Source organism: Lissotriton vulgaris, chromosome 9 (assembly GCF_964263255.1).
Source record: "Lissotriton vulgaris chromosome 9, aLisVul1.2, whole genome shotgun sequence".
NCBI classification, from domain to species: domain Eukaryota; kingdom Metazoa; phylum Chordata; class Amphibia; order Caudata; family Salamandridae; genus Lissotriton; species Lissotriton vulgaris.
The window spans coordinates 574,887,159-574,912,824 of NC_141697.1; the positions used below are offsets into that span (position 1 = coordinate 574,887,159).

General features: G+C 46.9%; 1 protein-coding gene across 3 annotated transcripts in view; it reads right to left on the reverse strand.

Moving 5' to 3' along the window:
* LOC147691857 (uncharacterized) overlaps positions 1-25,666 on the reverse strand; it is a 496,690-nt gene that overhangs the window by 303,109 nt on the left and 167,915 nt on the right. For all 3 annotated transcript variants that reach the window (XM_086938132.1, XM_086938131.1, XM_086938133.1), the window contains exons 3-4: positions 6,471-6,667; positions 6,056-6,165 (exon numbers count right to left, since the gene is read on the reverse strand). In XM_086938132.1, coding sequence (XP_086794258.1) covers positions 6,056-6,165; positions 6,471-6,667 — 307 coding nt within the window. The remainder of the gene's footprint in view (positions 1-6,055; positions 6,166-6,470; positions 6,668-25,666) is intronic.

Consider the following 25,666-nt stretch of genomic DNA (forward strand, 5'->3'; position numbering starts at 1 on the left):
CGATGATTTCTTCGTCGACGGTATCAACTTGACACTCGTCGACGAGATCTTAACAATCGACGTAATGGGTCTCGTCTCCTGGGCTGTCGTCGACGAGGTGATCGTCGCCGATGCAGCAGTGGATGACATAGAACATGTCGTCGTTGACGAGCCCGTCGACGAGCCCATGCCGGATTTCTGAGAGGAAGGCAAGGCTTTGGGGCACAGACGTCAGAGAACCAGGTCCCGTAGACGTGCCCTGAAGCAAATCCTGTGGGGAAACAATCCTAGAGGATTCCAACAGTCTTCTCTTCTTAAGAAAAGGAGAAGGAACCTCAGTTTCAGACCCACGCTTCTGAGAGGATCTAGAAATGCCTGAAGAAAAACTTTCCACATCAGAAACCACAGACTCCGAAGTCTTCAACTTCTGTAGCCACAGAAGGAGACGGGCCTCTCTATCCCTCAGAGTCTTGGGAGGAAAAGTACGACAGTACTTACAGTTCTTAACCTCGTGGTATGGGTAGAGACAGTAAATGCATTTACTGTGAGGATCCTCATGGAAAAGGCGCAGTTTACCACAGGAAGGGCAGGCTTTAAACAAAGATTTCTTATTTGAAGACATTTTTGAAGAAATAACAGCTAGAGTTGAAGAAAAAACTGAGCAGAGCTCAGGGAGACTCCCTTCACACGACGTGCGGTAGAAAATCTGGGGTCTTGGGCTTCTGAGGAGAAGGTTCTAGAGGGAACTGCAGCCTGATTGGCTGGAATTTGGACCAAAACATAATGACACTGATATGTTACCAAGTTGAGTTTTCTCCCTTAGACTTTCTATGGGCCTATTCAGTTCTATGGTACTTTTGAGTTTACTGTATTTTATATATATGTATATGTATTTTTTATAATTATAATAATTTTACTTATATATGCATATATTACTGCTATTTTATGTACCGTGGGACTCCCACTTCGACAACGGGGAATATTCAAGCATGTGAATATATGAAAGACACCCCTAATACTGGAGAACCATGGATCACATTCATAGACGATTTTTTAGGCCTACGTTACAAAAAGAAATTACAAAGGCTGTCCAATATTGCGATGTGTGTGCTTGAACCAAAGTGGATCATTCAAAACTTCAAGGATTGATGATTCCTCCTATAACTCTTAATGAACCTTGGCAACATATGTCTCTTGATTTCATCACTGGCTTACCCACCATCAAAGAAAGGACACTATTCTGGTAGTAATAGACAGTCTCACAAAAATGGCGAATTTCATTCCTTGCTAACAGATTCTTAACTAAAGCACTAGTACATATACTAATGGTTCAAGGAGTGCATCTTAATGGACTTCCACCAAAAATAGTTTTTGATCGAGAGTCACACTTCACCTCCAAATTTAGGCAGGCCTGTATTCAGTACTTCAAATCAATACCACCATGGTCACTAGATTTCCTCAACAAACGGATGGCCAAACCGAACAAATCAACCAAAATCTGGAACAATATCTCAGACACTATTTAGCCGATTCCCCAGGCTCTTTGGTTGATGTGCTTTAGTTGCTCAAAATTGCTTACAACAATGCTAAACACTCATCCACCTGTTACTCCCCGGTCTACAGTAACTATGCCAGACGTCTCTGTTTTCTTCCTTTCAAAATGAAAGTCAAAGAATCGAGTACACTGGCGGTATTGGAGCAAATCCAGAAGATTCAAACAGTTTGAAAACCTGCCAAGAAGAATGTGATACAGGCAAAAATCAGAAATAAAAATGGATACGAATGGACAAAAAGGACTAGAGTATGAAATCTGAGATCAAGTGTGGTAATCTACTCACAATCTTCAATTTCTCACTTGAAAACAAATGTAAGCTTTGATTTGTTAGTGCATATATGATTCTGTGCCAAATCAATCCTGTCACATTCAAATTGCAATTACCTTCCAATTCCAGTGTCCATCCAGTCATTCACACTTCATTACTGAAACCCGCAATTCCCAAGAAACAGAAGACATCTCCACCCCTTTTGGTTGGCGGTCAAGTAGAATAGGAGATACAGAGCATTCTAGATTCTTGATATTGTAGCAACAAATTGAGGTACTAACTCTCATGGAAAGGTTGTGAAGCATAAGAGAATTCCAGGGCACCAGCAACAAAAGTACACACTCCTTGACTTGCGGGAACATTTCCATTCTCAACATCCCCAAAAACCAGTCCCCACGAAACAGTCTTAAGAGGAGGGTACTATCATGATCTGGAATGAGATGACCATTTCATGTGTATTCCCATGGATGAGGCTAATAAACAAGTAATAAACAACCCTTGATTGTACAGGACTACAAGTACCATGACCCTTTGTTTGACCAGGCTGGGTGTCTCCTGTACACAACATAGCCACACTCAGTGACCAACTCTTACTATTAAAAAATCAAAAAATCCTTTGATAGATGGAGAGGAGGAGTGCTCTCTCTATTATTTTCACTTATCATATTTGCAGAACCTTGGAAGAACAGTTTATTAGCTCTCAATCAGTCAGAATCCTCATGGAGCCTAGTCGCTCGTAAATCTGCCAAGTGAATGTGGCCTCTGTTTCACCTTTGTGAGTGCGGTAAGCAGCACTGTGGAATCATGTTTGTTTCTGGAAAATCAAAGTTTCATCTTAAAAAAATCAGTTTTCTGTTTAGGGACAGAAGAAATGCATTTGACTGTCTGGGCAGTGAACGCTGTTTAACTGCCTTTCAATTTCAAAAGTTATAAGACTCCGTACGGACACCAAAATCTTCTGAGATAAATAAGCCTCACATTGTTATCAAGAAACTCAAGGAAAGTGCATTCAGCTTCTTTGGAAATGAATGTTGTTATCAATCAGTCAATCAAGCAATCAAGTTTATTGATTCATCTTTACAGTAAAGCCATTCAATAATAAAAGATAAAATACACAGTATGAAAGAACCCCCGACTTATGAAATCCTTTTACAACTCCAAGCCCCAAATGGTACATAAGATTAATAAACAAGCATTTACAATGCAATAAGTCTTCCTTTATTAAAGTTTGAGCAATTGGCATTGTAAATGGCAATGCCTTTTATTCATTTGTTTTTAAAACCGGCAATCGGTGCATAGACACGCACTTTGAACGTATAGTCCTTCCTTACGATGAGCAAGGCTGGCAGTAAAAGAGACTGCCAGACTTGCTTCTCATAAGCACGGACTATAAGTACAAAGCGCTTGTTTACGCATTGATGCAAATGAATAAAAGGCATTGTCATTTACAATGCCAATAGCTCAAACTTTAATAATGCGAGACCTGGAACATGAAGGACTATTTTATTTCTGAATCCCATGTTAAAATCTCTCTCCTTAGTGCATTATATACACAAAGGAATCCTTATTTTAATTGCTTTGCACTGCAGCAAGTATTTTGTATTGCTATCATCAGTGCTCAAGTGTGAGTGCCAAACTTATTGGCTTTACAAATGTTTGGCGCACAGTGAAACCATAAGAGAGAGAGTGAGGTGGAATCAGTGTGTGTGTGTGTGTCACAAGTGTCTCACGAGTGTCTAGCTTGTAACGGTATCTGGCCGTGTCAGAGGCTTAAAATTAAGGACTGTAAATTAAAGACACAGGCCCTGTAGAGTCCCGGGGAAGTAAGTAGTGATGCCTCCTCCACTTCTTACATCACGCTGCCCCTCCCTGTGATGCGAGGGGTCGGTGGGAGTCAGAGCTGGATTTACTAGCACTCTCCCATTCATTTCCCTAGGTGCTATGACGTCAGAGAGGGCAGAGGTGTATGGGTTTGAGGATGAGCTCCAACAAGCATGCTGAAAGCACTCCATCAGCACTCATCAAAGCTTAATTTGGACCGGGGATAGAGTGATACAGTGTAGGAACTTGTCCTAGGTGACCTCAGTGTGTGTGCATTGTCTCGGGGTGCTAGGGGAGAAAGAGATTCTGGTATGTAATTCTGCGTGAGAGAAAGAGTGCAGGTCAGGGTGGTGAAATGTACGGTACCCCAGAGAGCGGAAGGATATTGGGCACTTACCTCTCTTTTATGCTGCTAGAAGATTACGTTATGTTGCCTTGGGCAGCAGGGTGAGTGCAGAGACGAACATTGCACTTTAGAGTGTCTATGGCGGAAGGACGCAGGCCCCTTCTCATTGGTGCAAGGGCTTCATGGCCTTGGCTGCTCAGGGCCGAGTGATGCTGTGTTATATTACCCTAGGTGAGAGGGTGAGTGCATGATGACATGTTAGCTCATGCCCTGTTGATGTATTCTATGGACTGTTGAAAGTGAACTGCAATAGGGCGCCACAGTCACAACCTACATTGAATAAGATACAACAGTCTTCACGTATTAGCAATTTTCCTTCAAATCATGTCATATACCTGTTGCGTTGTATTTTCATTTGTTTTGACTAATGTGAAGCAAACGTTGCTAATACTGAATACTGAAAGTATGAACTTATTTTCGGAAATGAAATTGAAAGCCTATATACAGTATATTTAATAAAAGCTACTCCTGTATAAAATACATTGCATACACAATCACCTATATGCAGAGCAGTTACTGCTGATACGGGCAGGCAGAGCGTACACACAAGTGCATTCCATACCTGCTCTGTGCGCAGCCATGTTCTATGCAAGAAAATCTCACGCATGTTCACAGGTAAGGTGCAGACACATGCAGGCAGACCACGGGTACATACATACATACATTCGCAGCCAAGAAGACACTGCCGGTGGAAACTGCAATCTACCACGTCCACAATGGCGGTGGAGAATGGACCTATGGCAGGGTACCGTGCAGAATGACGAATGGCAGGAGGTAGCGGTAGAAAGGGGCGGGACTTGACATGCAGCGCATCGGAGGCACCTGGCACCATAGGACGAGACTGAACCCCCCCACACCAAACTCCCTGCTTATATCGCCATGACCACAGAGGTACTCAATATATATTTTTTAGCAATTTTATAGAGCGCAAACTTCACCCTAAGGTATTGGAGCGCTTTACCTATGCACTAGTTAGTTACATTAGACAAGGTCACATTCATTTTCTGTAAGCAAAAGGAATTAAGTGATTTGCCCAAAATCACAGGATGGTGAACACACGCCGAGACCCGAGCGCGGTCCCCAGCTCTGGCATGCACGCCATAGTGAGAGAGAATCACACAAAGTCGCCACAGAGAAAGCTGCAAACAGACACTGTGCAGGCACGCAAAGTGGCGCCCGCTCACGGAAAAGCAGCATGCACATGCACAGTATACAAGGAGAAGGGCGCATGCGCAGTGCTGCAGACACGCGCGCGGAAAGCAAATACATGAAGCACGCTCTGCAACCCCTGGCCTTAAATCACCCCAAATATGATCTCGGAGGTGGAGCAGTAAAGTCCTTGAGGCCGGGATTTCAAAGCGTGGCGTGAGGAGGGGAAAGAAAGACAAAGCAGGGAGAGCGAGCTGGAGGAAGACAGGGAGAGCAACGAGGAACCGAATCAACAGAGGAGGGACAACGAAGAGGGATTGAGGAGGATAGGAGCCAAGGACGGTCTGAAAGGGGTCTGAAATAACGACGACAGAGCAAGCTGCCTTTGCCAACGTATAACTGGCGTGAAAAAAAAAAGAAAAAAAGAAAACGCCTGTGAGCGGTGCACGCGAAGCATATGTTTTCAATTATCGCGCCCTTATCTGAGTGTGATACTTGAAAACATATGGGCTTTGGTGCACGTAACAGACACCAATAGGCCATTGCCTATTGCGTGTTCTGTTCAAAAACAGCACGCACGCAAAGCCCAATCAAAATGGACCATAGGAAATGAACACGCACAAGCGTGTGGAATTTCCAAGTCCATTTTGAAAACCCCTACAAAACGGCTCGCCTGCACGAGCACTGGTGCGCAGTGCATCACAAGGGCTCGCCCTGAAAAGATAATCCAGTCCACATAAGCCTGTTTTACCAGCATGCCTCTTTTTTGTGGTTTCAGGCAATCGTGGTGCTATCGGCTTAGCTTAAGATGCCTAAGAGCACAAACAAGAAACCTGCGTCGCTTTCCTCAATAACACAGGTGTCTACTGTTTCTCACCCTCTCCAGCTGGTAGTGGTGATCCACTGCAGCTCCAGGGGGGTGTCAGGAAGATCTGTGATTCTACTGGTTTCCCAGCGGCTTGAAGTTTCTCCAACTCTGCTTGGCATCTGTGCAAAAAAAAGAGAAAGGTGAGGACTGAGCTTCCACACAGGCAATACTATTTTCAGCAAATTTGCTTGCGCCCCTTCATCAATCACGTTTTGTAACTGTACTCATCATGGGTCCATATAATCAGGCAGACTCTGTACAGCACAGTGCCCAGTGGCCCTAGAAGAATAAGTAGTGTTCTACATCTTTAACTAAGATAAAGCAGTACAATTACATCCATGCAAAAAGGATGTGAGAGGCAATCTGTCTCCACTTGTAGGCACTGCACTGGCCATCTAAAGAAATACTTAGTATGTGTATGTACCTTTTTAGCTCCTGCTCCAGGCTGCTTATCTCCTTCTTGGCAGCGGATAACAGGCCCTGAAGGCTGCACACTTGGGCATCTTTCACCTGCAGCTCCTGGGTTAGCCGCTGACGGGCCCGCTCTGAGCCTGTATACACCTCTGTCAGGTTCTGCTTCTCCTGCGTCATTGCAGCCAGTTCAGCTCGGCCCTCCTCATACTTGGAGAAACAGAAAAGGCAGAAATAAAAAGCCTTATACAGATATAATACTTTTTGCATTGAGCAGAAAAGAGAAAACGACATTCAGTATACCTGCCCAAACCAACCTACTCTGCTGGTAAAACATTTAGCAGTCCTCTTGCTACGTGGGAGTTTCCATTACCCATCTGATAGCAAATATTAACATTGCCCTCAGTGATATACACAAGCATACAAATATTTTCACTAAATGATAACATCTCACATTCTTCTCACAAACAGAAAATTAAGTAAAGGTTACTCACTGTAGTATCTCCTGCACTCTACAAACCCTCATTTGCAGTTGGGGGCATTTGGAAATCCTCCTTTTTTCTGTGGAAACTCTAAAAACAGAACAGATTCCTCCAGCTGAATTTCCTCCACAATAATCTCTACTGGGATGTGGGAATTCAGTTGGTGGATTCCACTCGTTATTTAGAGACTCCTTCAGAAATTGGAGGATTTTCTTTTTCCTTTTTTCCTCCCAGATGAGATTCTAGGGGCCTAATGTAATTGTGGGCTGATGCAGCACTGCACTAAAAGTTTTCTTTTTTTATTTTCACAAAGAAAATCCCAAAACAGGATTTTCTTTTTGAAAATAAAAAATGTAATGCTCCTCTCGCCATGGGAGTCATCTCTAATGGAGAGGGGAGGATTATTACCATTTTATCATCCCAAATATAATGGACTGTGAAAAAATGGGTATATGTTCACCTATCCTAATTGGGTGGGCAGACATATAGCCATTTCTCTAATGCCCTCTACTCCACTGGGCCATTGGAGGGGTTTGGCTATGGCAGTGAATAAGCAGTCACCGCCGTAGCCAAACCTATGGTTCACCTAGATCTAAATGAGATGAGGCGGACCTTTCTGTTGGTGGTATGTATTCTCTATCGCCGTTGTGATGGAGTACACTTAACGTCAGCCTATAAATTAGGCCCCAAGTCCTTCATCCACTTCAGGAATGCACATAAAATAACAAACAATTGAAAGATACCACAGAAGCCATCCCTTTGAGAGTAAAGAAACCTGAGAGTAGACAAGAGCTCCTATTACCCGATTCTCTCTGTTGTCTGACTGACACTGAAGGTCTATATTACATGTTGGGTAAGGAAAACTCTTTGCACAGAACAAGGACACTAAAAGAAATTCATTGCTTGGTGATTTTTTGGGGGGAGTGCACACCGAAGCCATTCAATCCTGTGTCCCTTTTTGTATTTGCTGTAAAACTATTTAGCAGTCATTGGGATATTTGGTTATCTATTGCTGTCTGAACAGGAAATTTTAAAAAAAAATGCAAACTTCAAAGAGCTACGCCTATGTTAAATCACATAAACTAAATAACTGAATAACAAAGCAACTACTCCGCAGTGTGAGTAGGTGGGAGGGCAAAGAGGAATCTGTGGTTAGATGGAATAGACACCAGAAAGATCCTTACCAAAGGTAAGTTACTTGTTCTTCTGATGGATACTTCTAATTGCAGATTTCTCACCTTAGAATAGATACCAAAGCTGTACCTCAACGCAGTGAGGGTCCGCGGAGTAGACTCAGACCAAAAAGTCTTGCTGCACCGAATGGTCAAAGCGTCCTTCCTTCCAAACTTGGCTGTCAGAGCAGTAGGGTTGGGTGTAGGACCCTGTCCTATGACTGAGACAGGAAGTCCTCCCAAAGTGGCAGCCTGGTTGGAGGATAAATGCTCATGCTCAGTAGTTCCATATACCACATTCTCCTGGCCCAATTGGGTACCACTAGGGTAACTTGGCCTGGTCATTCATGATTTTCATCAGAACTTGGACAGGAGAGGCAGGAATATGTCTCCTGCTGTGAGTACTTGCAGAAACACCACCATGCAAAACAGGTAACAATGCATGTTCTAGATGGTTGCAAAACAGATCTAGCCAGAGTTCTCCCCACTGGCGCCCTGTTCTACCTTGAGATGCAACCTTCACTGATCTGCCCGACGATGGCTCCTTAGTTTGTCTGAATGATAAGGGATACGTCCTAGCACTCCAACCATATCCAGAGGCACAATGCATCCTGGCATTGGATCAGGACCCCACCCTTCTTGTTGCTGTATCACATGGCACCGCTGTTGTCTGTATGTGAGAACCTGGACCAGCCTTCCCTTGATGGACAGCAGGTAGGTCCTCAGAGTCAGATGAATGGCCCACAGTTCCAAAAGACTGATGTGGAGCCTGCCAACCACCTGCGACCATAGTCCTCTGAGTTCCATACTCTCCTAGTTGACTACCCCAAGCCAGCAGTGATACGTATGTCACCACTGTCAGCTGGGGATGGGAGTGTGGCATGCAAGTCAGTCCACTACCGTTGTAGATCTTCAGCTATCTCCTTTAAGATCTTGACAGTGTCAGAAATGTGACGTGGTGCTGGGCCCACTGGCCTTCATGTTCTATAAAAGGACCCAAATTTGCCACATGGCATTGTTGGGAAGCAGGATTCACGAGGCTAAGAGGCCAAAAGCCTCAGAACCACCCACAACTGGATCAAGGCGTGAGCCTGAAACATCAGGATCATATCCTGAATGTCTTGGACTTGTGGGTGCAGAGGGAAAGCCCTGAACTCACCACATCCAGGATTGCCACAATGAATGGAAGCCTCTGAGATGAAACCAGGCGGCACTGCAGCTTGTTCAACGATGTCAGGAGTTCTGTTGTCATCTGGAGGTAGTCCTCAATTGTCGGAGATGAGCCCATCTTCAGGATCTAGTCATTGAGGTTTGGGAATACAGTGATTCCTGACCTCCAAAGATGATGGACAGTGACCACGGAATCACTTTTTTGAACACCACGGGTCCTTATCGAGCTCTGTTTTTATGCCCTGGCCTTTCTATACCGTGGCCTGGTAATACCAAGAGGTGGACAGATCTAAAGCCTTACCTTGTGCTACGTGAGTCACTGGTAACAGTTCTGCCACCTGTGTCACAAACCGGGCAAATGAAATGTATCTGGAAGAGGAGTGTCTGGGGTATTGTTTTAAAGGCATCTTAGGTCCACTATGCCTCTTTTCTATGCTCAATTCGAGCAACATGGCTAGGCCACTTTGGAACCTCCTACAGTCGCCTAGCTTGAAGTCTTTTAACCCCGACCTTTCTTTCTACTTACCTGATCTTTGCTGCTGGGTGGGGTGTTGTTGGCAAAATGTAATGATCCCTGGACAGACACCGCGTTCGAATAAGGTGAGTCACGAATTACACTTGGTAGGGACTGACATAGGTTTACGTATTGATTTCAAGACTGTGCATTTCTCCTTTTTGTCGCGTTTGTTCCTCCTCCTCACTGCCTGATATTCCCAGATACGTTTTTGAGCTCAAGAGGCAGGATTCCAGGATGAGTGAATATATCTATCTTGCAGTGGCGGCTCCTCAAGGGAGTGTTGCGTTAGGATGGGGTGAGGGAGGGGCATGGGGGGTAGTAAACTCCGGCATTTGGCCGAATGGAGTTAAGTAAATAAATAAATAAAACTAATTACATTGCGCGTGTTGCAATGCTGCGATGCAAGGCAGCACGCGCAATGTAATTCGTTATATTCATATATTTATTTACTTAACTCCGTTCGACTGTATGCCGAAGTTTACTACTCCCCACCCTGCCCCTCCCCCGCCCGCCTCACCGCCCGCAACTCTCCCTCGAGGAGCTGCCACTGTGAGTGTGTCATGCGTCCCGCTGCTCCCTCAACAATGAGATGAAGGCTTGCCTTCAACACTCACCACACTGATGCACGCATGCTATTTATAGCTATTACACAAGATATTATGGAAATATCAGAATTTAAAGAACTAAATAGATGGATAAGCTTCCCCTGCGGTCTCCCTAATCTTCTGCATGCATGTATTCACGTTGTCCAGGGATAATTGTATTGTATTGTATTGTAATTGCATTTATATAGTGCTTACTACCCCTGACAAGGCGTCGAAGTGCTTTTTCGGCGAGTAGCACGCTACTCCGGGACCCATAGAGGATTAGTTTTGAATTAGTATAGTGAAACATGCAAGTACATTTTAAGTGGTGGATAGGTTAGTCAGTTAATTGGATTTGGAATGATTGCAGAAGGATAGAGGAGGACAAAGATTTATATTTATATAGCGCTTGTTGACGTACGCTATTCAGGAAGCCTTCAAAGGATTAGTGGTGAATTAATATGGTGAAATATGAAGTAATTTCAGTGGTGGATATTAGTCAGTTACTTGGAGTGAGAAGGATAGCGGAGGGATAAAAGGGGAAGAGAGATTTGCCTTCATATAGCACTTGTTACTCCTGATGGGTGTTGAAGCGCTTTTCTGGTGAGTAGCACGTCACTCCGGAACCCATAAAGGATTACTGTTGAAAATTAGTATAGTAAAAAAATATGAAGTAATTTGAGTAGTGGATATGTTATTCAGTTATTTGGGTAGTATATTAGTATAGTTTAATATGGAATTTGAGAAGTGAACATGGTAGTCTGTTAATTTCGATTGAAAAGGATAGTGGAGGGATAAAAGAGTGAAGGATTTATATATTTTTTATTTTTTAGGTCTTAGCAGTATGAGGAGGGTTTTGGATGAGTAAAAAGGAGTTTTGGAGGGGAGGACTCAGAGGGAAGAGTTGAGAAAGGTTTGTTTTAGGGGATCAGTATAGTAAAAGAGGTGTCAGATGATGCAAGGAGGGGTAGAGTAAGAGAGAGTCTAGAAAGGGTTATTTTGGCAATCATAGTAGTGGTATGGGGTTTGGGATAAATGAGAGAGTAGATGTAGAGGATATATTGATAGATGTATAGGATGAGAGATAGGGTAGTGCATTGGAAGAAGTAGTGGAAGAAGTTTGAGATGAGTCAGAAGGTTGGGCTAGAAGATATATTGAGCGAAGTATAGGCTGAGAAATAGGGTAGTGCATTGGAAATGCTAAATTAGAAGAAAGTGATAAATATATAGATCCATAATTACATTGAAAGTATATAGATACATAAAGGAGGTAAGTATATGTAGATTAAAGATATTGATAGAGGCACAGGATGAGAAATAGAGTAGTGCATTGGATATGCTTTTTCAGGAGAAAAGTAACAGACACACAGATCCAAGTACATGGAAGGTACATAGATGCACAATGGAAGTATGTGCATGTAGACCAAAGATTATTTTTATTTATTTATTATTATTATTATTATTATTATTATTATTATTTTTTTCTCTTAACAACATAATTATTTTACATGTTTATACAAAGTAATACACAAAGATAGGTACATATCTATCGTGAAAAAAATGCTTGTATATAGAGGGAGATGCTGTAAATTTCTGTTTGCCTATGGTGCTTATGTGGGGAAGAGCAAAATCTTGAGTCGTTTTCTGAAGATAAGGTGGTTGTCGGTGGACCGTATGTTGAGGTGTAGAGTTCCATAGTTTGGCTGCTTGAACAGAGAAGGATGTGCCACCCATGTTTTTTTTCTTGAATGGTGGGATTTTAAGGCGAGATGCTCCTTTAGAGGGGAGGTTCCTTTGTTGAATGTGTTTGCTGATTTTTTTCCTGATGAAGAGTGGTCCCATTCCTTGTATTGCTGTGTGGGTGATACAAAGCAGCTTGAACGTGGATCTTCTGGCAACCGGTAACCAATGCAGGGCTTTCACGGCAGGGGAGATGTGGTCTGGCAGCCGAGTTCTGAATCGGTTGTAGTCATTTCATGGTCGTTATAGGTGATCCGTGGTAGAGGCTATTGGCGTAATTGAGTTTGGAAAGAACAAGGGAGATGGTAGCTTGGACCTTGTGTGAAAATCCCAAATGAAGGAAAATTAATCGCAGCGTTTTTATAGTAGCAAAACTTGATCTTGCTAGTTTATCCACTTGGGCATTCATCGACATTCATCGAGTCCATGGTCATTCGAGGTTTCTTACTTCCTTCGATACTTTAGCCAGTGACCCCAGTTCATCAGGCCATGCGGAAAGCGGGTTGTAATGTTTCCAATCGCCACACGTGAGTATTTCAGTTTTTGAAGCATTCAATTTGAGATGGCTCCAGGTCATCCACTGATCCACGGCTCTGAGACAGCTGAAAATTGGTGATTTTCCAATGTCTTCGGGGCATTCCAGTTGAAGGAGTATTTGCGTGTCACTGCATAGTTATAGCACGTAAGGTAAAATGTATTGATCACTACTGGTAATGACTTCATATAGATGTTGAAAAGCATGGGTGAGATGATAGAACCTTGAGGAACCCCTGCTTTTATGGAGTACGGTTTGGACGAGAAAGGTGGGGTATGGATGACATCAGTTCTGTTTCGAAGGTAGGACGCATTCCAGTCTAGAACAGTTACCTCTATGCCGGCTTCATAGAGTCTTTGTTTCAGAGTGTCATGGTCAACTGTGTCAGAGGCAGCTGAGGGGTCCAAGAGGAGTAGTGCAGCAACCCCGTTGCGGTCAACTGTATTCTTTAGGTCATCCCAGATGGCAAGGAGTGGTGTAGCTCACTGGTTAGAGGCGGCAGACCCGGGAGCAGAGGACGGCCCGGGACCAGGGTTCAATTCCAGACGCGGCAGGGTCGTGGGACCAGGGTCAGCGGACTCGATAATTCTCACCTCTTTGCCTACTCTAACCAGGGATCACACTTGGCAACTCTGGGGCATTAGCTTGCCTCATCTCCACAACGGCCCCCCACATACGCCGGGCATGCCTGGTTTCACCTTGGAGATACCCAGTAGGGACCATCTCACAGGGAAAGTCAGGACGTGTTCCCCAGCGGTCTATTGCGCAGAGATACTCCTTCGGGAGTCAATTCTAGTGCGTTAGAAACCCACAATTAATTAATTTTAAAAAAGGAGGGCAGATTCAGTACCTCTTTCCGGACGGAATGCTGTTTGGAAGTCTGAAAGTATCTCATTCTCTTGAATTGTAACATCTGGGCGAACGCTGCTCTTTCTATCAGTTTGCCTAGGGACGGTCCATTTGTAATGGGTCTGTAGTTGTCAGGGTTCAGCGGGTCCAAGTTTTTTCTTCAGTAAAGGACGTATGTATGACTTTTTAAGTTCTTCTGGAAATATTCCAGTAGTTACGGAATCGTTGATGACTAACTGGGAAACAAGACCTGGCACGGCTCGCTCCTCCAGGCAGGGCCAGGGCCAGAGCTCCTGCACACCGCCAGCGCCGCTGGGTGCCTCGAGGCACTACCAGGGTTCAGTGTCTCCAGGTAAATGAAACGAGGCCTGGCACGGCTCGCTCCTCCAGGTAGGTACAGAGCTCCTGCACACCGCCAGCGCCACTGGGAGGCACTACAGCCTTCGAGGGCCTTGAGGCACTACCAGGGCGCTGTGTCTCCAGGTAACTGAAACAAGGCCTGGCACGGCTCGCTCCTCCAGACAGGGCCCGGGCCAGGAACAGAGCTCCTGCATACCGCCAGCGCTGGGAGCGGCTACAGCCTTCGAGGACCTCGAGGCGCTACCAGGGGGCCGTGTCTCCAGGTAACTGAAACAAGGCCTTGCACGGCTCGCTCCTCCAGGCAGGAGAGACCTTCAAGAAAAGTGACGGCAGCCAAGCAGTTGGCTGAACATGGTAGCGCAGTAGCCTACAAATGGGGGAAAGGACATCCACTGATCCACGGCTCTGAGACAGCTGAAAATTGGTGATTTTCCAATGTCTTCGGGGCATTCCAGTTGAAGGAGTATTTGCGTGTCACTGCATAGTTATAGCACGTAAGGTAAAATGTATTGATCACTACTGGTAATGACTTCATATAGATGTTGAAAAGCATGGGTGAGATGATAGAACCTTGAGGAACCCCTGCTTTTATGGAGTACGGTTTGGACGAGAAAGGTGGGGTATGGATGACATCAGTTCTGTTTCGAAGGTAGGACGCATTCCAGTCTAGAACAGTTACCTCTATGCCGGCTTCATAGAGTCTTTGTTTTAGAGTGTCATGGTCAACTGTGTCAGAGGCAGCTGAGAGGTCCAAGAGGAGTAGTGCAGCAACCCCGTTGCGGTCAACTGTATTCTTTAGGTCATCCCAGATGGCAAGGAGTGGTGTAGCTCACTGGTTAGAGGCGGCAGACCCGGGAGCATAGGACGGCCCGGGACCAGGGTTCAATTCCAGACGCGGCAGGGTCGTGGGACCAGGGTCAGCGGACTCGATAATTCTCACCTCTTTGCCTACTCTAACCAGGGATCACACTTGGCAACTCTGGGCATTAGCTTGCCTCATCTCCACAACGGCCCCCCACATACGCCGGGCATGCCTGGTTTCACCTTGGAGATACCCAGTAGGGACCATCTCACAGGGAAAGTCAGGACGTGTTCCCCAGCGGTCTATTGCGCAGAGATACTCCTTCGGGAGTCAATTCTAGCGCGTTAGAAACCCACAATTAATTAATTTTAAAAAAGGAGGGCAGATTCAGTACCTCTTTCCGGACGGAATGCTGTTTGGAAGTCTGAAAGTATCTCATTCTCTTGAATTGTAACATCTGGGCGAACGCTGCTCTTTCTATCAGTTTGCCTAGGGACGGTCCATTTGTAATGGGTCTGTAGTTGTCAGGGTTCAGCGGGTCCAAGTTTTTTCTTCAGTAAAGGACGTATGTATGACTTTTTAAGTTCTTCTGGAAATATTCCAGTAGTTACGGAAACGTTGATGACTAACTGGGAAACAAGACCTGGCACGGCTCGCTCCTCCAGGCAGGGCCAGGGCCAGAGCTCCTGCACACCGCCAGCGCCGCTGGGTGCCTCAAGGCACTACCAGGGTTCAGTGTCTCCAGGTAAATGAAACGAGGTCTGGCACGGCTCGCTCTTCCAGGTAGGTACAGAGCTCCTGCACACCGCCAGCGCCACTGGGAGGCACTACAGCCTTCGAGGGCCTTGAGGCACTACCAGGGCGCTGTGTCTCCAGGTAACTGAAACAAGGCCTGGCACGGCTCGCTCCTCCAGGCAGGGCCCGGGCCAGGTACAGAGCTCCTGCACACCGCCAGCGCTGGGAGCGGCTACAGCCTTCGAGGACCTCGAGGCGCTACCAGGGGGCCGTGTCTCCAGGTAACTGAAACAAGGCCTTGCACGGCTCGCTCCTCCAGGCAGGAGAGACCGTCAAGAAAAGTGACGGCAGCCAAGCAGTTGGCTGAACATGGTAGTGCAGTAGCCTACAAATGGGGGAAAGGACATCCACTGATCCACGGCTCTGAGACAGCTGAAAATTGGTGATTTTCCAATGTCTTCGGGGCATTCCAGTTGAAGGAGTATTTGCGTGTCACTGCATAGTTATAGCACGTAAGGTAAAATGTATTGATCACTACTGGTAATGACTTCATATAGATGTTGAAAAGCATGGGTGAGATGATAGAACCTTGAGGAACCCCTGCTTTTATGGAGTACGGTTTGGACGAGAAAGGTGGGGTATGGATGACATCAGTTCTGTTTCGAAGGTAGGACGCATTCCAGTCTAGAACAGTTACCTCTATGCCGGCTTCATAGAGTCTTTGTTTCAGAGTGTCATGGTCAACTGTGTCAGAGGCAGCTGAGAGGTCCAAGAGGAGTAGTGCAGCAACCCCGTTGCGGTCAACTGTATTCTTTAGGTCATCCCAGATGGCAAGGAGTGGTGTAGCTCACTGGTTAGAGGCGGCAGACCCGGGAGCAGAGGACGGCCCGGGACCAGGGTTCAATTCCAGACGCGGCAGGGTCGTGGGACCAGGGTCAGCAGACTCGATAATTCTCACCTCTTTGCCTACTCTAACCAGGGATCACACTTGGCAACTCTGGGCATTAGCTTGCCTCATCTCCACAACGGCCCCCCACATACGCCGGGCATGCCTGGTTTCACCTTGGAGATACCCAGTAGGGACCATCTCACAGGGAAAGTCAGGACGTGTTCCCCAGCGGTCTATTGCGCAGAGATACTCCTTCGGGAGTCAATTCTAGCGCGTTAGAAACCCACAATTAATTAATTTTAAAAAAGGAGGGCAGATTCAGTACCTCTTTCCGGACGGAATGCTGTTTGGAAGTCTGAAAGTATCTAATTCTCTTGAATTGTAACATCTGGGCGAACGCTGCTCTTTCTATCAGTTTGCCTAGGGACGGTCCATTTGTAATGGGTCTGTAGTTGTCAGGGTTCAGCGGGTCCAAGTTTTTTTCTTCAGTAAAGGACGTATGTATGACTTTTTAAGTTCTTCTGGAAATATTCCAGTAGTTACGGAATCGTTGATGACTAACTGGGAAACAAGACCTGGCACGGCTCGCTCCTCCAGGCAGGGCCAGGCCCAGAGCTCCTGCACACCGCCAGCGCCGCTGGGTGCCTCGAGGCACTACCAGGGTTCAGTGTCTCCAGGTAAATGAAACGAGGTCTGGCACGGCTCGCTCCTCCAGGTAGGTACAGAGCTCCTGCACACCGCCAGCGCCACTGGGAGGCACTACAGCCTTCGAGGGCCTTGAGGCACTACCAGGGCGCTGTGTCTCCAGGTAACTGAAACAAGGCCTGGCACGGCTCGCTCCTCCAGGCAGGGCCCGGGCCAGGTACAGAGCTCCTGCACACCGCCAGCGCTGGGAGCGGCTACAGCCTTCGAGGACCTCGAGGCGCTACCAGGGGGCCGTGTCTCCAGGTAACTGAAACAAGGCCTTGCACGGCTCGCTCCTCCAGGCAGGAGAGACCGTCAAGAAAAGTGACGGCAGCCAAGCAGTTGGCTGAACATGGTAGCGCAGTAGCCTACAAATGGGGGAAAGGACATCCACTGATCCACGGCTCTGAGACAGCTGAAAATTGGTGATTTTCCAATGTCTTCGGGGCATTCCAGTTGAAGGAGTATTTGCGTGTCACTGCATAGTTATAGCACGTAAGGTAAAATGTATTGATCACTACTGGTAATGACTTCATATAGATGTTGAAAAGCATGGGTGAGATGATAGAACCTTGAGGAACCCCTGCTTTTATGGAGTACGGTTTGGACGAGAAAGGTGGGGTATGGATGACATCAGTTCTGTTTCGAAGGTAGGACGCATTCCAGTCTAGAACAGTTACCTCTATGCCGGCTTCATAGAGTCTTTGTTTTAGAGTGTCATGGTCAACTGTGTCAGAGGCAGCTGAGAGGTCCAAGAGGAGTAGTGCAGCAACCCCGTTGCGGTCAACTGTATTCTTTAGGTCATCCCAGATGGCAAGGAGTGGTGTAGCTCACTGGTTAGAGGCGGCAGACCCGGGAGCAGAGGACGGCCCGGGACCAGGGTTCAATTCCAGACGCGGCAGGGTCGTGGGACCAGGGTCAGCGGACTCGATAATTCTCACCTCTTTGCCTACTCTAACCAGGGATCATACTTGGCAACTCTGGGGCATTAGCTTGCCTCATCTCCACAACGGCCCCCCACATACGCCGGGCATGCCTGGTTTCACCTTGGAGATACCCAGTAGGGACCATCTCACAGGGAAAGTCAGGACGTGTTCCCCAGCGGTCTATTGCGCAGAGATACTCCTTCGGGAGTCAATTCTAGCGCGTTAGAAACCCACAATTAATTAATTTTAAAAAAGGAGGGCAGATTCAGTACCTCTTTCCGGGCGGAATGCTGTTTGGAAGTCTGAAAGTATCTCATTCTCTTGAATTGTAACATCTGGGCGAACGCTGCTCTTTCTATCAGTTTGCCTAGGGACGGTCCATTTGTAATGGGTCTGTAGTTGTCAGGGTTCAGCGGGTCCAAGTTTTTTCTTCAGTAAAGGACGTATGTATGACTTTTTAAGTTCTTCTGGAAATATTCCAGTAGTTACGGAATCGTTGATGACTAACTGGGAAACAAGACCTGGCACGGCTCGCTCCTCCAGGCAGGGCCAGGGCCAGAGCTCCTGCACACCGCCAGCGCCGCTGGGTGCCTCGAGGCACTACCAGGGTTCAGTGTCTCCAGGTAAATGAAACGAGGCCTGGCACGGCTCGCTCCTCCAGGTAGGTACAGAGCTCCTGCACACCGCCAGCACCACTGGGAGGCACTACAGCCTTCGAGGGCCTTGAGGCACTACCAGGGCGCTGTGTCTCCAGGTAACTGAAACAAGGCCTGGCACGGCTCGCTCCTCCAGGCAGGGCCCGGGCCAGGTACAGAGCTCCTGCACACCGCCAGCGCTGGGAGCGGCTACAGCCTTCGAGGACCTCGAGGCGCTACCAGGGGGCCGTGTCTCCAGGTAACTGAAACAAGGCCTTGCACGGCTCGCTCCTCCAGGCAGGAGAGACCGTCAAGAAAAGTGACGGCAGCCAAGCAGTTGGCTGAACATGGTAGCGCAGTAGCCTACAAATGGGGGAAAGGACTTCCACTGATCCACGGCTCTGAGACAGCTGAAAATTGGTGATTTTCCAATGTCTTCGGGGCATTCCAGTTGAAGGAGTATTTGCGTGTCACTGCATAGTTATAGCACGTAAGGTAAAATGTATTGATCACTACTGGTAATGACTTCATATAGATGTTGAAAAGCATGGGTGAGATGATAGAACCTTGAGGAACCCCTGCTTTTATGGAGTACGGTTTGGACGAGAAAGGTGGGGTATGGATGACATCAGTTCTGTTTCGAAGGTAGGACGCATTCCAGTCTAGAACAGTTACCTCTATGACGGCTTCATAGAGTCTTTGTTTTAGAGTGTCATGGTCAACTGTGTCAGAGGCAGCTGAGAGGTCCAAGAGGAGTAGTGCAGCAACCCCGTTGCGGTCAACTGTATTCTTTAGGTCATCCCAGATGGCAAGGAGTGGTGTAGCTCACTGGTTAGAGGCGGCAGACCCGGGAGCAGAGGACGGCCTGGGACCAGGGTTCAATTCCAGACGCGGCAGGGTCGTGGGACCAGGGTCAGCGGACTCGATAATTCTCACCTCTTTGCCTACTCTAACCAGGGATCACACTTGGCAACTCTGGGCATTAGCTTGCCTCATCTCCACAACGGCCCCCCACATACGCCGGGCATGACTGGTTTCACCTTGGAGATACCCAGTAGGGACCATCTCACAGGGAAAGTCAGGACGTGTTCCCCAGCGGTCTATTGCGCAGAGATACTCCTTCGGGAGTCAATTCTAGCGCGTTAGAAACCCACAATTAATTAATTTTAAAAAAGGAGGGCAGATTCAGTACCTCTTTCCGGACGGAATGCTGTTTGGAAGTCTGAAAGTATCTCATTCTCTTGAATTGTAACATCTGGGCGAACGCTGCTCTTTCTATCAGTTTGCCTAGGGACGGTCCATTTGTAATGGGTCTGTAGTTGTCAGGGTTCAGCGGGTCCAAGTTTTTTCTTCAGTAAAGGACGTATGTATGACTTTTTAAGTTCTTCTGGAAATATTCCAGTAGTTACGGAATCGTTGATGACTAACTGGGAAACAAGACCTGGCACGGCTCGCTCCTCCAGGCAGGGCCAGGGCCAGAGCTCCTGCACACCGCCAGCGCCGCTGGGTGCCTCGAGGCACTACCAGGGTTCAGTGTCTCCAGGTAAATGAAACGAGGTCTGGCACGGCTCGCTCCTCCAGGTAGGTACAGAGCTCCTGCACACCGCCAGCACCACTGGGAGGCACCACAGCCTTCGAGGGCCTTGAGGCACTACCAGGGAGCTGTGTCTCCAGGTAACTGAAACAAGGCCTGGCACGGCTCGCTCCTCCAGGCAGGGCCCGGGCCAGGTACAGAGCTCCTGCACACCGCCAGCGCTGGGAGCGGCTACAGCCTTCGAGGACCTCGAGGCGCTACCAGGGGGCCGTGTCTCCAGGTAACTGAAACAAGGCCTTGCACGGCTCGCTCCTCCAGGCAGGAGAGACCGTCAAGAAAAGTGACGGCAGCCAAGCAGTTGGCTGAACATGGTAGCGCAGTAGCCTACAAATGGGGGAAAGGACATCCACTGATCCACGGCTCTGAGACAGCTGAAAATTGGTGATTTTCCAATGTCTTCGGGGCATTCCAGTTGAAGGAGTATTTGCGTGTCACTGCATAGTTATAGCACGTAAGGTAAAATGTATTGATCACTACTGGTAATGACTTCATATAGATGTTGAAAAGCATGGGTGAGATGATAGAACCTTGAGGAACCCCTGTTTTTATGGAGTACGGTTTGGACGAGAAAGGTGGGGTATGGATGACATCAGTTCTGTTTCGAAGGTAGGACGCATTCCAGTCTAGAACAGTTACCTCTATGCCGGCTTCATAGAGTCTTTGTTTCAGAGTGTCATGGTCAACTGTGTCAGAGGCAGCTGAGAGGTCCAAGAGGAGTAGTGCAGCAACCCCGTTGCGGTCAACTGTATTCTTTAGGTCATCCCAGATGGCAAGGAGTGGTGTAGCTCACTGGTTAGAGGCGGCAGACCCAGGAGCAGAGGACGGCCGGGACCAGGGTTCAATTCCAGACGCGGCAGGGTCGTGGGACCAGGGTCAGCGGACTCGATAATTCTCACCTCTTTGCCTACTCTAACCAGGGATCACACTTGGCAACTCTGGGCATTAGCTTGCCTCATCTCCACAACGGCCCCCCACATGCGCAGGGCATGCCTGGTTTCACCTTGGAGATACCCAGTAGGGACCATCTCACAGGGAAAGTCAGGACGTGTTCCCCAGCGGTCTATTGCGCAGAGATACTCCTTCGGGAGTCAATTCTAGCGCGTTAGAAACCCACAATTAATTAATTTAAAAAAAGGAGGGCAGATTCAGTACCTCTTTCCGGACGGAATGCTGTTTGGAAGTCTGAAAGTATCTCATTCTCTTGAATTGTAACATCTGGGCGAACGCTGCTCTTTCTATCAGTTTGCCTAGGGACGGTCCATTTGTAATGGGTCTGTAGTTGTCAGGGTTCAGCGGGTCCAAGTTTTTTTCTTCAGTAAAGGACGTATGTATGACTTTTTAAGTTCTTCTGGAAATATTCCAGTAGTTACGGAATCGTTGATGACTAACTGGGAAACAAGACCTGGCATGGCTCGCTCCTCCAGGCAGGGCCAGGGCCAGAGCTGAACATGGTAGCGCAGTAGCCTACAAATGGGGGAAAGGAGTCTTCAACAAAACAATACTGCTGACTATGCAACATGGTGGTAGAAAAGATGGGCAAAACTCCGTCCCAGAGTATTTAAAATATAATGTAATGCATTGAGAAACATCGGCAGCACAAATTCAGTTACACCAGACTTCCATCAATGACTGCTCCTTGTTAAAATAAATATTTGGTGCGCGCGCTTTAAGGGTGCCCGCGAACGATGTGAAGTAGTGATGGTAGGTTTGGAGGTTGGGAGCACAATGGGAGGCCTGCCAGTGGACTGAGCCAGAGAGGTGGCCACCAAGTGTGCACCAGGACTCGGGATGGGCACAGATCGTGCAGCAATATCACGGATGCCGGCAGCTAAATGCTTACCTTTTTTCCAGCTATGCTCTCAGTAACGGTCAAGCAGAGAGCAAAAAAGAAAGGCATGCATGCACATAGCCATTAAACAAGCGCTAACACCTGGGTCGGGAGGGATTCCTGCAGGAAATATGGCGGGAGATTCGGGAAGAAAAAAGGAAAAAGCAGAAAAGGTAGAAGGAAAGAGACCAAGCTGTAGCCCGGTGACTGACGAGGAAGGAGGGGGAGAAGGGAAGGGTTAGTGAGAGCAAAGAGCAGGGGGTGGAGGAGCATGGAAATGAAAGTGATTTGCGCGCTGTAAGGCTTAATGAGCCATGACGGAAAGCCAGATGGTGGCTATGTGCGTAACTGCAAGCTTGAGGCCACAAGCAAAAGCGTGTGGTCGGACTTTTTAAAGCCCACTTACAAAATGTCTCGCCAGTGCAGCTCATGTGCTAGCTCAGGCGAGACCTAAAAACAGGCCAGAGGAACTGCTTCTCCTGGATCTGAGCTGTAGACACGGAAAAAAGGAAACTGACATCAAAGCGCCAGGAGGGACTTGTATGGCTCCACTGACATATCCGTGGACGACCTGAGGGCAGACTCATGCAACTTGTCCCCCAGCGCACAGAATGTAAAGATAAATTGTGAAACATGCTTGAATTTGATAAAATGTCTTCAAAATTGAAAAAGTGTGTTTCTTCAACACAGAGTAATTTTTTACCCAAATGAATCACATTATATCACTGCATTGAGAGGCATTTATTCAAAAATAGTTTTTAAACATACACTGACAAACATTCCTTCCCCACTTTGATGGAAAGCTATAAGTGAACAGTGTACCCTTTATATGGCCTCGGTTATGACACCTGAAGCAACATTATGGTTATGGGCAATTAGAACAAACACAAGAGGTTTTCAACAGCGCACATTCTGATTTCGCAAGTTTGCCACACTGCTTTTATTGACGCCCCTCCCAGTTTTTAAATACCATTCAAAGTCCTGGTGAGATAAGTTTGTAAACACCAATCCTAGTGTAAAACAAAATTGTCAGAGCATAGCTTGACATTTGACCTTTATCTGCAGCAAATGTCATAAGATAACTACATAATTTAAAGGCATTTTTATTTATTACTTAGGTGTTGTAAGCTAACCCAGGAAAACATAAGGTAAAGCGTATGGTAACGGACATCCAATCTCTTTAGGAATTTTACCTTTTGGTATGTTTACATATTACAAAAGGACATCAAAGTCAATACCATTCCGAGTGAGGCAGTCAGATTAAAAAGAACACAGATTAAATTCATTCAAACTATAAAAATAAATTAAAAATGCACTATTCCTTGAAATAAAAATCTCACCTTAGAGAAAATACATGAAATAAAACAATGGTCCCTTCAGGTTTATTAAATCACATTTTATATATATGAAGCATCAGCAAAGAAATAGCCAGGTACGGTGGGTTCTAACTGCCTGAATTCTGGATCATTATAATGATGAGGATAGGTTGGAAAAGCTTGCATTGAGTGTCAGTGTAAAAGAATGCTTTTTTATCTACTGCTGTTGGTAATGTTACTGGGGGTTCGAAGTCTGCTGACAAGGATTTAAGCATGTGAATCTATGAAGGATCCAATGCTGGAGATATATATATATATATATCCATCATGAAGTTGACTGACGAATAGAGGACCACTCACAGGTAAGTTTTCAGTGTTGCATTCATTTATTGAAAGAAGGCATTCTCAGCGTCATAATGCCAATGCTCGAATCATGTCTGTAGTCCCGACGCGTTTCGTGTCTCTGCACTTCATCTGGGGGCTTTGGATTGACGGACGGCAAACAGGCAGTTTCCCAGCACCTGTGGATGAAATACTTCCCGCCTACTAGGCGTGGCCACCAGCGTTGCCTCATGGAACCTGTAGTGCTTAGGTATTCCTTCAGTGAGTCGCCTGCATATCACTTCCGTATTTCTAAAACAATGATACCCCAGTGGGTTGGCAAAAGCAGTTCTGTGCGCATGGAGCAACTCTAATCTTCTTTAAACAGCACTTGCCTGCCCCCAAGGCTGATCTGTCGTTTGGCGTTCCAGCAGGGCTGTGCAGTGCACAACGGTGGTCTCTCTTGCGGCTCAGGCAGGCCACATACAATCCATCGTGAAGTTGCCTGACGAATAGAGGACCACTCACAGGTAAGTTTTCAGTGTTGCATTCATTTATTGAAAGAAGGCACTCTCAGCGTCATAATGCCAATGCTCGAATCATGTCCGTAGTCCTGACGCGTTTCGTGTCTCTGCACTTCATCTGGGGGCTTTGGATTGACGGACGGTGAAACAGGCAGTTTCCCAGCACCTGTGGATGAAATACTTCCCGCCTACTAGGCGTGGCCACCAGCGTTGCCTCATGGAACCTGTAGTGCTTAGGTATTCCTTCAGTGAGTCGCCTGCATATCACTTCCGTATTTCTAAAACAATGAAACCCCAGTGGGTTGGCAAAAGCAGTTCTGTGCGCATGGAGCGACTCTAATCTTCTTTAAACAGCACTTGCCTGCCCCCAAGGCTGATCCGTCGTTTGGCGTTCCAGCAGGGCTGTGCAGTGCACAACGGTGGTCTCTCTTGCGGCTCAGGCAGGCCACATACAATCCATCGTGAAGTTGCCTGACGAATAGAGGACCACTCACAGGTAAGTTTTCAGTGTTGCATTCATTTATTGAAAGAAGGCACTCTCAGCGTCATAATGCCAATGCTCGAATCATGTCCGTAGTCCCGACGCGTTTCGTGTCTCTGCACTTCATCTGGGGGCTTTGGATTGACGGACGGTGAAACAGGCAGTTTCCCAGCACCTGTGGATGAAATACTTCCCGCCTACTAGGCGTGGCCACCTGCGTTGCCTCATGGAAACTGTAGTGCTTAGGTATTGCTTCAGTGAGTCGCCTGCATATCACTTCCGTATTTCTAAAACAATGATACCCCAGTGGGTTGGCAAAAGCAGTTCTGTGCGCATGGAGCGACTCTAATCTTCTTTAAACAGCACTTGCCTGCCCCCAAGGCTGGTCCGTCGTTTGGCGTTCCAGCAGGGCTGTGCGGAGCACTGCAGTGGTCTCTCTTGCGGCTCAGGCAGGCCGCATACAATCCATCGTGAAGTTGCCTGACGAATAGAGGACCACTCACAGGTAAGTTTTCAGTGTTGCATTCATTTATTGAAAGAAGGCACTCTCAGCGTCATAATGCCAATGCTCGAATCATGTCCGTAGTCCCGACGCGTTTCGTGTCTCTGCACTTCATCTGGGGGCTTTGGATTGACGGACGGTGAAACAGGCAGTTTCCCAGCACCTGTGGATTAAATATATATATATATATATATATATATATATATATATATCAAAATCGAAAAGGTTGCCCTTGTAGAAAAAGCCCCCAGCACGTTTTCTTTAGCTTCTTTATTTTGAATGTAAAGCCAGCAGCGTTGCGCAAACAATCCGCTTTGTAGTTAGAACAGCAGCTTCAGCCAGACGCGTTTCAATTTCTTTTCTTCAGTGGCTAGGCGCTCGAACATTCATGCCCCAGGTGCTTGTCTTCTACTTATTATGAACCACCCCCAGTGGGCGTTGCCGTAATTCACGGCATGCTGGTTCATGTAGTCCAAATTGTTTAACTCAAGTGAGTAGTTGCATGAAGTTCGTGTTTTAAGAATTATTTTTGCCCCAGTGGGTAAAGCTGTGAGAGTCTTTGC